This window comes from Ranitomeya variabilis, chromosome 2 (assembly GCF_051348905.1).
Source record: "Ranitomeya variabilis isolate aRanVar5 chromosome 2, aRanVar5.hap1, whole genome shotgun sequence".
Lineage (NCBI taxonomy): Eukaryota > Metazoa > Chordata > Amphibia > Anura > Dendrobatidae > Ranitomeya > Ranitomeya variabilis.
The window spans coordinates 969,429,090-969,444,204 of record NC_135233.1 but is presented as its reverse complement, the minus strand read 5'-3'; the positions used below and the strand labels follow the sequence as shown (position 1 = coordinate 969,444,204).

At 42.0% G+C, this 15,115-nt stretch overlaps 1 protein-coding gene across 1 annotated transcript in view; it reads right to left on the bottom strand.

Annotated features, from left to right (window-relative positions):
- Positions 1 to 4,542: 4,542 nt before the first annotated feature.
- LOC143810075 (carboxypeptidase B-like) overlaps positions 4,543 to 15,115 on the bottom strand; it is a 52,460-nt gene continuing 41,887 nt past the window's right edge. Inside the window, exons 10-11 of the mRNA XM_077292960.1 lie at positions 6,343 to 6,427; positions 4,543 to 4,854 (exon numbers count right to left, since the gene is read on the bottom strand). Coding sequence (XP_077149075.1) covers positions 4,673 to 4,854; positions 6,343 to 6,427 — 267 coding nt within the window. The 3' untranslated portion in view covers positions 4,543 to 4,672. The remainder of the gene's footprint in view (positions 4,855 to 6,342; positions 6,428 to 15,115) is intronic.

The window sequence follows — 15,115 nt, the reverse complement described above, 5'->3', positions numbered from 1 at the left end:
GTGGTTGCCGTGCAGTGGTATGCAGCAGAGCTCGGCATTGAGGTCAAGCGTGACAGTGTTGGCACAGGTGGAAATGCCACCACTGGCTGCTGGAAATACCGACTCTGCTGCATAGCCTGCATGTAAGCAGCATTGCAGGCCTGCATGACACTAAGCTGGAGATCAGGAGTAAGGTGTTCCGACATGCCCTTCTCTATTTGATGGCACCTCCAATAGGGATGTCATTCCTAGTTATACCAGATGCGTTTCCCCCCATAGAGATACCGGGGGTTCATCAGGGGATATGGACCATCCAGATAGTGAAAGTCCATATCCCCTGATGAACCCCCGGTATCCCCACGGGGGGGAAACGCGTCGGGTATAACTAGGGATGACATCCCTATTGGAGGTCTTTTTACGTGGCAGAATGGATGCCCCCAACGCTTGAAAAGGAACATTGGGAATCAGATGAGTAGAAGCGCTTTGTATACTGTACAGATTGATTTATCAAAATGGGGTGTTGCCTTTTAAGCGGCTGCAAATGAGGGTATGCCTAAAGATCTCTACGGGATGTTGTTAGTGTTTTTTCTGGGGTTACCGCTCCGTTAGCAATATCCAGATTTTAAGGAGTCATTTGACCATCTGTCTGCAGGTTATATATATCTGCAGGGCTGACCTTAGTATTGTGTGAGCCAGTTGGAGTGGTCCATTATTGAGTATTTTGGATAAACGAGACATTGATTTTTTCTGCCCAAAGATATGTTGTATATCTATATTAACACCCTACTAAGGGTTTTCTCTGGGTCAAGGAATCAAATTTTGTGTTATTTTGCTGTGTTTGTTTTTTTTTTTTTTTCTTCTTCATTTTTTCTATTTTGCTGAGATTTTAAATTTTTTCATTTTTGGGGGGAAATTAATATATTGGGACGTGATTTTTTAGGGATCACAGGGTATGCATAGGGCTATCAGGGCAGGCCGTCGTGGAGCGGGGGCGCCTACTGCTGAAACTTAGGGTGCCAACCTCCGCAGTCAGGTAGGGATCAGTATTAGGGCACCTGACAGGGTCAGATAGTCCACATCTCGTACATTCCTGTGGTTATTCAAATTTGTATTAATGTCTTTAAATTTGGAACAAATAGCTTTTAGCTTTATTTATTAAAAGTTATATTTTAGGGATCCTTGTGTTTTTTGTTTTTTTCCGCCTTGCCACCCAACCATGTCCACACTGCTCCTGCTCAGCCTCTGCCACAGTGGAAGAACTGCTCTAATAAAAGGAAAAAAAAATTGTCACATGTGTAGATGTGACAGAGAATACTTACCATTCTGAAGAGGTGAGTACTCACTTCACTTTCAATTCCACCTTGTGCATGCCCAAGCCGTTGCTCCTTAAAAGAAGATAACATTCTGATGCATGTAGCAAGAGAAAAAAGACAGAAATTAGGACATATAGAGACAGAAAATAGAAAATAAAGACATTGGCTTTGATACTCACATTGTTCAGAGTGTTGATTCCTCCCTAGTTCCTGCTTCTGTCTGCTCTTGTTCCCAGTCTGTTGAGTTGTGGACTGCAAATGCCCACTCCCTCCTTTTATCAGTTTGTATGGGGGGTGGCTAATCAGTGTCTAGACATGTTTTCCTGTGGTACAATGCATGCGTTCACAAGTGCAAGCAAACGCATGTGCTTGCGAATTCATGCATTCACATAGACCATACTGCATTTTTTTGCCATTTTGATGGTGGCAAATTGACACCTCTGAAATTACAACATGTAGCGTTTATCGCTCCAAGCCGCAGACAACAAAACGACGCATGCGTCGTCAGACGCGGCAAAACACAACCAATCGCAGGCACCTGCGTCCCTAATGTTAAAGACAGGAATACACGACGCATGCGGAAAATTGCGGCACAAATGCTGCAGACACAACCGCAAATGTGAAACCAGCCTTAGATGTTCTCCAATGCGCGTTTTGAGTTTCCTCGTAGTACAACCTATGTAAGCTAAATGACATATAGTGCATTCAATTCTGTATATTACATTGTTCAAATTACAGTTAATAAACTGATTGATATTATGTGTATGTGTTTCATTTGAATTTTTAAATGTTTTTATGGCTTGAGCATATTTGCACATTTTGCACTTATTATTACCGCATTTGTAAAAGCTTTTGCAAATTAGCCAATTCTGTATTGTAATTTAGATGAGAAAGCTCCTGGTGATATTTTATTACCAATATTTGGAGCTCGCCTGGATACAATGTTGACTCCCGCTTCCAGAATTTTAGGGTGTCATCTTCGTAGTGTATAGGTATACATTTGTAAATTATATATATTTTTTTTTTTTCAAATTGCCTGCTGTATTGTAGACACACAAATGCTTTTTTATTTATGTCTGTGTTCTTTTTATATTTTGTCTGGGCTCTATCAAATCATCCCTATTTTTAGTGATGGCTATTTCCCGGCTCTCTTCAAGGACCAATCTGGGTAGTTGCGTTTTTTTAGATTAGTATGTAAATTATTGAATTCTATATTCATATTTGTCATCTGAACAATTTCTTCTTAACCCCTTTCTGCCAGCTGACGGGATAGTACATCAGCTGGCAGACTCCCCCCAGCAGTGAGCCCACCTCAAAGCCGCGACATGGCAGCTGTTATCATGTCAGCTGTTATCAACAGCTGACATGTGGCCGCAATGGGCGTGAGCAGAATCTCGATCCGCCCGCGCCCATTAACTAGTTAAATGCCGCCGTCAAACTCTGACAGCGGCATTTAACAAGTGCCGCCGGCCGCGTGGCCGGAAGTGCTCGCACCGCTGACCCTGTCACATGATCAGGGGGTCAGCAGAGCATTGCCATAACAACCTGAGGTCTCCTTGAGACCTTTATGGTTGTTGATGGCAGATTCATGTGAGCGCCACCCTGTGGTCGGCGCTCAAAGCAATGCTGCATTTCTGCTACATAGAGGTGATCTGTGCTTCACCTCTATGTAGCAGAGGCGATCGAGTTGTGCATGCTTCTAGCTTCCTATGGAGGCTATTGAAGCATGCCCCCAAAAAAGTGTTTAAAAATATAAAAAAAATAAAAAAAATATAAAAGTTCAAATCACCCCCTTTCGCCCCAATCAAAATAAAACAATAAAAAAAATTTAAACCTACACATATTTGGCATCGCAGCATTCAGAATCGCCCAATCTATCAATAAAAAAAGGATTAACCTGATCGCTAAACGGCGTAGCGAAAAAAAAATCAAAACTTCAAAATTACGTTTTTTTGGGTCTACGTGACATTGCATTAAAATGCAAATAGTATCTGCACAAAAGTGGTATAATTAAAAACCTTTCACCACTTAGATTAAAAAGAACCTAGACATGTTTGATGTCAATGAACTCATAATGACCTGGAGAATCCTAATGGCAGGTTAGTTTTATCATTTAGTGAACCTAGCAAAAAAGCCAAACAAAAAACAAGTGTGATATTGCACTTTTTTTGCAATTTCATCGCACGTGGAATTTTTTTCCCCTTACACGACATGGTAAAACCAATGGTATCGTTCAAAAGTACAACTCGTCCCACAAAAAATAAGCCCTCTCATGGCCATATTGACAGAAAAATAAAAAAGTTATGGCTCTGGAAAAGAGGAGCAAAAAACGAAAACGAAAAAAACCTAAAAAAGCTTCGGGGGTAAATCTAATATGTTCTCCCAATGGAATGGATTTTATGGTATGTTTTGGGTGATTTCTTGAGGTATGCAAAATTGTATTGCCTTTTTGCAGTTTGTAGTGCATTTCACTGTCGATTAGTTGTCCTATATTGCCTTGGAGCTCAATATCTAAAAAGGAGATGGAATGATTCTCCAATTTATATGTAAAACGAATATTGTAGTTATTGGAATTATTGTAATTTATGAAGGCTGGTATGGCAGATATATCTCCTCCCCAAATTAACAAATAGGTCTGATTTATTTTATGCATTTGTTTCTCATATCCATCTTTACTTTATTATATTTTAAAGAGGACCTGCTAAAAAATTGATGTAAATACCATGTAAAAATCCTTGAGTTTCCCTAAATCTGTAGCGCTTTTCTGTTCTGAGCAGCTGTATTCCATTGCAGAGATAATCACATTTGTTTCTGCTGAAACACAGTATGTGAAATCTCTGCCTGTAGTCCAGCTGGGTGTTTCTTTTCTCTGGAAGTGTATGCTTTTATCCCTCCCAGAAACTGCCAAGCTGTGATAGCAGTCTAACAGTCTCAGATGTTGCTGAGCTGTGAATGACAGCAATTGAAAGGGAGGGGTGAAAGTGCATGACCCCCCAGAGAATGCTTTAATAAAATGCTCAGGAGAGATTTCATATGGCGCTCCAAAATAAATAAATGTAAATATCTCTGCAACTGAGTGACACAACACAAAATGGAAAACAATGGAAAAATCAGGAGAGGACAAGGATTTTTGAAAGGTATGTGACTCACTTTTTTTGAGCAACTGACAGGTCCTTTATAAAATTAAATGACATAAAATACAATTGCTTCTCAACTGACATTTATTAATTTTTCTTTTTCTTTATAAGTCGTTTGCATTCATTTTTACAATTGGTAATTAAAACCAAGAAAGTCAAAAAGAATTACTATGATGATATTTAATACAAATAGATAAAGGATGATCTTCTGTTAGTCGTTTATAATCCAATAGTAGATTTCAATTAGTCTTTGTTGAGGATGTTTTCGGCAATGTGTTTCAAAGCCAGCATAGCTTCTTTACTAACAGGCTCGATAAAATCTTCTGGGAGTGCATATCCATATCGATTATGACGCAGCTCAACTGTGTAAGAGTACTTTATACGTGTTTCGTAAGCCCAATCGTCAGAGCGTCCAGCTGCCAGGTCTGCAATCCAAAGAGTACAAAATTATTTTAAAGCATAAGCCATGATAGTGGAGCTAACAGGAAGTTTAGGAAGATTAGGAAGTTCCAAATAATTGGATGGGAGTCCTCTATTCAGTATTAGAGTAGAACATGTTTACAAAGAGTATTTATGATTGTAAAGGATTTTTCAGGTACAAATATTGCCCAAAAACCTATTTTGTAATGATCACATAATCCACCTCCAAAAACCACTGTCCTTTAGCTTCTTACGTAGTGACAGGGCATTTGGTTGAGGAAGTCTATAGCTCTTCCAGGAAACCTGGGTGAGGTATAAGGAATCTGGGAAAGATGGATATTTCTAGCAAAGCATAGTTTGCTAAGGACTTTATTAATTCTTGTTTATGAGCCTGTCTTTTTAAGGAATGAATGGCAACTTTTGTATCGATGTCTGTCCTTCACCTTGAAGCCCGAGTTCCTCTGTAAGGGCTCATGCAGACGACTGTCATTTAGGTCCGAGTCCGATCTATAAAAACCTCGGATTCAACTCGGATCAGTATTATTTAGTGAGGCAATGCCCATGTCCGATTTTTTTTTTCCTTGGATCTAGTGGTTGGAGGAAAAAAATTGTAGCAGGCACGATTGGCCTCTAATAATCACATGGCACTCGCCATTTCATGTCTATCGGTCTATGGAGAAAAGTGGACCGCACTCGAATGACATCTGAGTGTAGTCCGATTTTCTCAGTTAGATTGAATGGGGGAGATGGAGAAACTTTTTTTATTCACCTCCTTCGGAAAAATGGATCCCACTGTGATCAAACTCTGAAGCAGACTGTGATTAGCATAATCTGACTGTTTTTCTTGAATGGAGAATATGTTGTTGTCTGCACTTACCCCAAACCTTAGTCAGTTTAGATACAGGGCTCATTCATTACTGGATATAGGAAGGTTTGCAGTGCTTGATTTTAGGTAGAAGGACAAGTGTCTGAAGGGACAGAAGGTGGCTATAATAAAACTTTTTGATTTTTTTGGGTGGTTGGTAATAGGTCATATGTATAGTCTGGGAAGCCGATGTGTAGTTAGCGCTCAACTCAACATTTTACTTTGTGTGTTTGTGCACCAACAATGAAAAAACAGTAGAAACTCTGAGCAGAACTTCTATATCACTGTCTCTGACTGCATTGATCTCATTTTATCTACCGCTACTCAGCTACGCTTCCACACTAGGTAAATTATGGATTTCCAGATGAAAGAGAAGACATTGAGTACATTACCCAGGGGTGCCTGACCAGTTTAATGTTTAGGGTGCTAATATTTGATGTGACAGCCCTAACGTAATAAATAACGGTATTCATTAATTTATTACACAAGCTTACATGTTGTCTAGACCCTTGTCCAAAATTGCAAAACAATTGAGAAGATCCAAATGGTCTATAAGATGGGAAATGTAATATAAACTAAAAGTGGGTTGTTGATGAATTTGGAATATCTGATCAAAACAAAGACTCACAGTTTGTAATTCCACCAGGACCATAAGTGTATTTGGTTCTGTAAAGAGGGGTCATTGCGGAAACTGCTCCTTTGGCAACATTGTTCTGCAATAGAAATAGGCACATATAGTATGTGTTACACAGCTTCATATGTGGATATTATTAGGAAACACACTCCCTGCCCCTAGAACTGAAGGTAAATGTCTGACAGGTGCCAAATTAAAGTGAACCATTTAGGATTACTTGTTTATTTGTAGACGGTTAACGTATTATGGAATAGTGGATTACATAAAAACAGAGCAATGGTTATTTTTTCAGTAAATCAAAGGAGAAAATAAATAATTTACACAAAGGAAAGCAAGAGTTAATCATTTACGCTCATTTATGTTTTCAAAAGGTAAAGAAATGCTAATTTAACCCCTTTACTCCCAAGGGTGGTTTGCACGTTAATGACCGGGCCCATTTTTACAACTCTGACCACTGTCCCTTTATGAGTTTATAACTCTGGAACGCTTCAACGGATCTTGGCGATTCTGACACTGTTTTCTCGAGACATATTGTACTTCATGATAGTGGTAAAAATTCTTCGATATAACTTGCGTTTATTTGTGAAAAAAATGGAAATTTGGCGAAAATTTTGAAAATTTTGCAATTTTCCAACTTTGAATTTTTATGCCCTTAAATCACAGAGATATGTCACACAAAATACTTAATAGGTAACATTTCCCACATGTCTACTTTACATCAGCACAATTTGGAAACCAAAATTTTTTTTTGTTAGGGAGTTATAAGGGTTAAAAGTTGTCCAGCAATTTCTCATTTTTACAACACCATTTTTTTTAGGGACCACATCTCATTTGCAGTCATTTTGAGGGGTCTATATGACAGAAGATACCCAAGTGTGACACCATTCTAAAAACTGCACCCCACAAGGTGCTCAAAACCACATTCAAGAAATTTATTAACCCTTCAGGTGTTTCACAGGAATTTTTGGAATGTTTAACTAAAAATTAACATTTAAATTTTTTTTGCACAAAATTTATTTCAGCTCCAATTTGTTTTATTTTACCAAGGGTAACAGGTAGTGTTGAGCGATACCGTCCGATACTTGAAAGTATCGGTATCGGAAAGTATCGGCCGATACCGGCAAAATATCGGATCCAATCCGATACCGATACCCGATACCAATACAAGTCAATGGGACTCAGGTATCGGACGGTATTCCTGATGGTTCCCAGGGTCTGAAGGAGAGGAAACTCTCCTTCAGGCCCTGGGAACCATATAAATGTGTAAAATAAAGAATTAAAATAAAAAATATCGCTATACTCACCTGTCCGACGCAGCCGGGACCTCGGCGATTGTAAGCGGCAGCGTTGTTTCTTTAAAATTCGCGCTTTTACTTGCTTACGTGAATTCCCGGCTTCTGATTGGTCAGGGCGGCCATGTTGCCGGGACTCGGACCAATCACAGCAAGCCGTGACGAAATTACGTCACGGCTTGCTGTGATTGGTCCGCGTCCCGGCAATATGGCGCCGTGACCAATCACAAGCCGTGACGTCACGGGAGGCTGGACACGCGCGCTTTTCAAAATAAGCGCGTGTCCAGCCTCCCGTGACGTCACGGCTTGTGATTGGTTAATGGCGGCCATGTTCCTGGGACGCGGACCAATCACAGCAAGCCGTGACGTAATTTCGTCACGGCTTGCTGTGATTGGTCCGAGTCCCGGCAACATGGCCGCCCTGACCAATCAGAAGCCGGGAATTCACGTAAGCAAGTAAAAGCGCAAATTTTAAAGAAACAACGCTGCCGCTTACAATCGCCGAGGTCCCGGCTGCGTCGGACAGGTGAGTATAGCGATTTTTTTTATTTTAATTCTTTCTTTTACACCTTTTTACATTAATGTTGTTTCGATACCGATATCCGATATTACAAAAATATCGGATCTCGGTATCGGAAATTCCGATACAGCAAGTATCGGCCGATACCCGATACTTGCAGCATCGGAATGCTCAACACTAGTAACAGGAGAAAATGGACCCCAAATGTTGTCGGAAGGGAAGGAGCGCCATTTGACTTTTCAATGCAAAATTGACTGGAATTGAGATGGAACGCCATGTTGCGTTTGGAGAGCCCCTGCTGTGCCTAAACATTGAAACCCCCCACAAGTGACACCATTTTGGAAAGCAGACCCCCTAAGGAACTTATCTAGATGTATGGTGTGCACTTTGACCCACCAAGTGCTTCACAGAAGTTTATAATGCAGAGCCGTAAAAATAAAAAATCATATTTTTTCACAAAAATTATTTTTTCGCCCCCAATTTTTTATTTTCCCAAGGGTAAGAGAAAAAATTAGACCACAAAAGTTTTTGTGCAATTTGTCCTGAGTACGCCGATACCCCATATATGGGGGTAAACGACTGTTTGGGCGCATGGCAGAGCTCGGAAGGGAAGGAGCACCATTTGACTTTTTAATGCAAAATTGACAGGAATTGAGATGGAATGCCATGTTGCGTTTGGAGAGCCCCTGATGTGCCTAAACATTGAAACCCCCCACAAGTGACACCATTTTGGAAAGTAGACCCCCTAAGGAACTTATCTAGATGTATGGTGAGCACTTTGACCCACCAAGTGCTTCACAGAAGTTTATAATGCAGAGCCGTAAAAATAAAAAATCTTTTTTCTACAAAAATGATTTTTAGCCCCCAGTTTTGTATTTTTCCAAGGGTAACAGGAGAAATTGGACCCCAAAAGTTGTTTTCCAATTTGTCCTGAGTATGCTGATACCCCATATGTTGGGGGGAACCACTGTTTGGGTGCATGGCAGAGCTCGGAAGGGAAGGAGCGCCATTTGGAATGGAGTGTGCAGGCATCATGTTACATTTGCAGAGCCCCTGATGTACCCAAACAGTAGAAACCCCCAAAAGTGACCCCATATTGGAAACTAGACCTCCCAAGGAACTTATCTAGATGTGTTGTGAGAACTTTGAACCCCCAGGTGTTTCACTACAGTTTACAACGCAGAGCCGTGACAATAAAAAATCCTTTTTTTTCCACAAAAATGATATTTAGCCCCTCAAATTTATATTTTCCCAAGGGTAACAAGAGAACTTGGACCCGAAAAGTTGTTGTCCAGTTTGTCCAGAGTACGCTGGTGCCCTACATGTTGGGGTAAACCCCTGTTTGGGCGCACGGTAAAGCTCGGAAGGGAAGGAGCACTGTTTTACTTTTTCAATGCAGAATTGGCTGAAATTGAGATCGGACACCATGTCGTGTTTGGAGAGCCCCTGATGTGCCTAAACAGTGGAAACTCCCCAATTCTAACTGAAACCCTAATCCAAACACACCCCTAACCCTAATCCCAACGGTAACCCTAACCACACCCCTAACCCTGACACACCCCTAACTCTAATCCCAACCCTAATCCCATCCGTAAATGTAATCCAAACCCTAACCCTAACTTTAGCCCCAACCCTAACCCTAACTTTAGCCCCAACCCTAACCCTAACTTTAGCTCCAACCCTAGCCCCAACCCTAACCCCAGCCCTAACCCTAACCCTAGCCCTAACCCTAGCCCTAACCCAACCCTAGCCCTAGACCTAACCCTAGCCATAACCCTAACCCTAGCCCTAACCCTAACCCTAGCCCTAACCCTAACCCTAGCCCTAACCCTAACCCTAACCCTAACCCTAGCCTTAACCCTAACCCTAGCCCTAACCCTAGCCCTAACACTAACCCTAATGGGAAAATGGAAATAAATAAATTTTTTTAATTTTATTATTTTTCCCTAACTAAGGGGGTGATGAAGGGTGGTTTGATTTACTTTTATAGAATTTTTTATAGCGGATTTTTATGAGTGGCAGCCGTCACACACTAAAAGACGCTTTTTATAGCAAAAAAGTTTTTGCGTCTCCACATTTTGAGACCTATAATTTTTCCATATTTTGGTCCACAGAGTCATGTGAGGTCTTGTTTTTTGCGGGACGAGTTGACGTTTTTATTGGTTACATTTTCGGACACGTGACAGTTTTTGATCACTTTTTATTCCAATTTTTGTGAGGCAGAATGACCAAAAACCAGCTATTCATGAGTTTCTTTTGGGGGAGGCGTTTATACCGTTCCATGTTTGGTAAAATTGATAAAGCAGTTTTATTCTTCGGGTCAGTACGATTACAGCGATATCTCATTTATATCATTTTTTAATGTTTTGCCGCTTTTATACGATAAAAACTATTTTATAGAATAAATAATTATTTTGGCATCGCTTTATTCTGAGGACTATAACTTTTTTCTTTTTTCTTTGATGATGCTGTATGGCAGCTCGTTTTTTGTGGGACAAGATGACATTTTCATTGGTACCATGGTTATTTATATCCGTCTTTTTGATCACGTGTTATTCCACTTTTTGTTTGGCGGTTTGATAATAAAGCGTTGTTTTTGGCCTCGTTTTTTTTTTTTCCTACGGTGTTCACTGAAGGGGTTAACTAGTGATATAGTTTTATAGGTGGGGTCGTTACGGATGCGGCGATACTAAATATGTGTACTTTTATTTTTTTTTTATTTAGATAAAGAAATGTATTTATGGGAATAATATATATATTTTTTTCTTTATTTAGGATTTTTTTTTTTTTTTTACACATGTGGAAATTTTTTTTTTACTTTTTTACTTTGTCCCAGGGGGGGACATCACAGATCGGTGATCTGACAGTTTGCACAGCACTCTGTAAGATCACCGATCTGACTTACAGCACTGCAGGCTTACCAAGCGCCTGCTCTGAGCAGGCACTCGGTAAGCCACCTCCCTCCCTGCAGGACCCGGATGCCGCGGCCATCTTGGATCAGGGCACCTGCAGCGAGGAGGAGGTAAGAGACCCTCGCAGCAACGCGATCACATCGCATTGCTCCGGGGGTTTCAGTGAAGCACGCAGGGAGCTCCCTCCCTGCGCGATGCTTCCCTGTACCGCCGGCACACCGCGATCATGTTTGATCGTGGTTTGCCGGAGGTTAATGTGCCGGGGGCGGTTCGTGACCGCTCCTGGCACATAGTGCCGGATGTCAGCTGTGATAGTCAGCTGACACCCGGCCGCGATCGGCCGCGTTCCCCCTTGTGAGCGTCGCCGATCGCGCTGGACATACTATCCCGTCGGTGGTCATACGGTCCCACCCCACCTCGACGGGATAGTACGTCCAATGTCAGAAAGGGGTTAAGAGGAAAGAAAAATCACTGCCACAGTGTACATTGGTATACTACTTATGTACAGTCCTAATCACTAAGATAATGAAAATCAGAACACTATACTAGGTAGAAATGTTGTATTTGTAATGTTGTATCTGTCTAAACATTTGCTTTACTGATATTCTATGTCTTGTATGACCTGGCGGACAGGTGTTTAAGACTACATTGTATTTCCAAGTACATATAGCATTGCTATTAGTCTATTTCTTATGTTAAGCCAAGTACTGGTGATAGTGGTCTACCCCTAAGACTACTGTTGGTGTTGACTAGGGTTGAGCGACTTTTGCTTTTTTAGGATCGAGTTGGGTTTTGTGAAACCCGACCTTCTCAAAAGTCGGATCGTGTGAAATCGGCCGATTCTACTGTAAAGTCGGTCCCGGAACACGAAACCCAATGCAAGTCAATGTGCATTCATATCTCTCTCTCTCTCTCTCTCTCTCTCTCTCTCTCTCTCTCTCTCTCTCTCCTCCGTGCATATATTGTATTTGACTCCGGAAATCACTGCAGCCCAAACGGTAATATGGCTCTATGACGCCGCAGAAACCGGGCCGGAACCTATGTCATCACGCTGCCCACAATTAATTGGCTGAAAAAATGGCGGGGAAGGCGTCATTCAAAACGCGACTTTGGCGCCAAGATCGCGTACCGCATGGCCGACCCCACGCTGGGATCGGGTCGGGTTTCATGAGACGCCGACTTTGCCAAAAGTCGGCGACTTATGAAAATGACCGATCCGTTTCGCTCAACCCTAGTGTTGACCAGAACACATGATATTTGGGCAGTTCAGTTATGAACATACAACTCCTCCATACTACCTTGAAGAGGTCCCACCGCGATCTTAGAACTGTATGTAAATGAAGGCTTAGAAGTCCCCTTAGGACTAGTGTTGAGCGATACCTTCCGATATTCGGAAATATCGGTATCGGATTGGATCGGCCGATATAAAAAAAATATCGGATATCGCCGATACCGATAACCGATACCAATGCAAGTCAATGGGACAAAAATATCAGAATTAAAATAAACCCTTTCTTTCCTTGTAGGTTAATTCTACATGAACGAAAACAACTAAGAATAATGTAGAATGTATTGGGGGAGGTGGAGGAGCCATTAAAGGCATAGAGGTTTATCCCAATCAAATGGAATAGCAGGAATTAATTTTTTTTAAGACGTTCGGAGTTACAAAAATATTGACTATGATAAGATTTTTTATATTTTGTCAGATATTTATGTTTCACTACTTCCATGCTCTTCACCTTCTTTTTTACTTCTCCCACACTTTCTTCTTCATCATCCTCAGCAGCAGCATTTTTTTCATCAACTTCTTCATCACCTTATTCATGTTCTTCTTCACCTTCTTCCTATTATTCTTTTTTTTACATTCTTCATATTCTTTTTATTCAACTATTATTCTTCTTCATATTCTACTTCTTCATTTTCTTCATATTCTTCTTCTTCATCATATTCTTATTTGTGACAGGTAGTGTTGAGCGATACCTTCCGATACTTGAAAGTATCGGTATCGGATAGTATCGGCCGATATCCGAAAAATATCGGATATCGCCCATACCGATACCCGATACCAATACAAGTCAATGGGACACAAGTATCGGAAGCTATCCTGGATGGTTCCCAGGGTCTGAAGGAGAGGAAACTCTCCTTCAGGCCCTGGGATCCATATTCATGTAAAAAATAAAGAATAAAAATAAAAAATATGGATATACTCACCCCTCCGGCGGACCCTGGACCTAGCGGTGTTAACCGGCAGCCTCCGTTCCTAAGAATGAGTGAGTGAAGGTCCTTCGATGACGTGGCGGCTTGTGATTGGTCGCGTGACCGCTCATGTGACTGCTCACGCGACCAATCACAAGACCGCGACGTCATCGCAGGTCCTTCACTCGCTCATTCTTAGGAACGGAGGCTGCCGGTTGCAGCGGTTACAACCAGGGCGCATCAGAGGGTGAGTATATCCCTATTTTTTATTTTTATTCTTTATTTTACACATGAATATGCATTCCGATCCCGATTCCCGATATCGCAAAAATATCGGAACTCGGTATCGGAATTCCGATACCGCAAATATCGGCCGACTTGCGGTATCAGAATGCTCAACACTAGTGACAGGCATTCCTTTAGTTGTTATCTATAAAAGTTTGAAGATTACACCTTCCGTTCAGCCTGTCACAGAAGATTTACAACAGGATTAGTCCGCGTTCAGTTTGGCCTGCAGCAGCAGGTTTTTTCCAGGGGCACCACAAGGAGCAACGGACTCACCCCCATACACTGCTTAGTCTTCTTCTGCTTATAATTTAGATATCTTTTGCTCTGATTTTTAGTCTTATGCTTAATGTTCTTCTGCTTTTTGTTCTGCAGCTGCTTGTTCTTCTGCTTCTTGGTCTTCTTTGGGGTGGTCTTCAGGGTCGTCGTCTCCAGGGTCATCGTCTCCAGGGTCGTCGTCTCCAGGGTCATCGTCTTCTTCAGGGTGGTCTTCAGGGTCATCGTCTCCGGTGTTGTCGTGTCCAGGGTCGTCGTCTTCTTTGGGGTGGTCTTCAGGGTCTTAGTCTTTGGAGTCGTCGTCAGGGAGATCCAGAGTGATTAGCAAAAACCATTTCCAAAAGCTTGAACTTGGAAATGTAGCAGAAGGTACAAGAAGGCTGAGGAACTGCCGAGAACCAGCTGACGGTACTGGAACCCGGATGGCTACCCGAAGGTACAAGAGCCAATGGAACTACAGAGGACCAGCTGATGGTACAGGAACCCGGTTACTAAGCAGGAAGTACCCATGCCAGAAAGCACTACCAAGGACCACCAGATGTTGGTGGAACTCGGATACCGAGAAGAACAGTATGAAGGGACACATTTTATAAGTGTTTAGTTCAGCGTGTGCAAGGAGCATAACTAAAAGACCACTTTGTCCAAATGCAGGATTAGTGCTGCACAAGGTGGCTCTTTTAGTTACGCCTGGGGGGGCAGGTTCCCTTTAATATCTGTAGTAGTGTGAGTGTGGAGGGAGCAGGAGAAATTGCCGGATACACAGCAAGGGATCAGCTGGCATTACTGAACCCCAATAACAGTGGAGCAACTGTTGACTGTGCAGTAGGCACTTCCGAGCAGCAACTGGTGGTGTTGGAGCCCAGGGTCAATGCTATAAACAGAGTGGAGAAATTGCCGCACACACAGCAGGGGAGCAGCTGGCGTTACTGAACCAAAATAACAGAGGAGCAACTGTTGACTGTGCAGACGGCAATTCCAAGCAGCAACTGGCGGTGTTGGAGCCCAGGGTCAATGCTAGATGCATAGTGTAGGCCGAGGCCTAATTGGAGCAAGTTTGATATCTGTTGTAGTCTTAGTGTGGAGGGAGCAGGAGGAATTGCCGGATACACAGCTGGGGATCAGCTGACATTACTGAACCCCAATAACATCGCAGCAAGTGTTGACTGTGCTGACGGCACTTCCGAGCAGCAACTGGACATGTTGGAGCCCAGGGAATCCAGGAGAAGCAGTGTAGGCTGAGGCCTAATTTGAGGCAGTTTAATATCTGTAGTAGTGTGAGTGTGGTG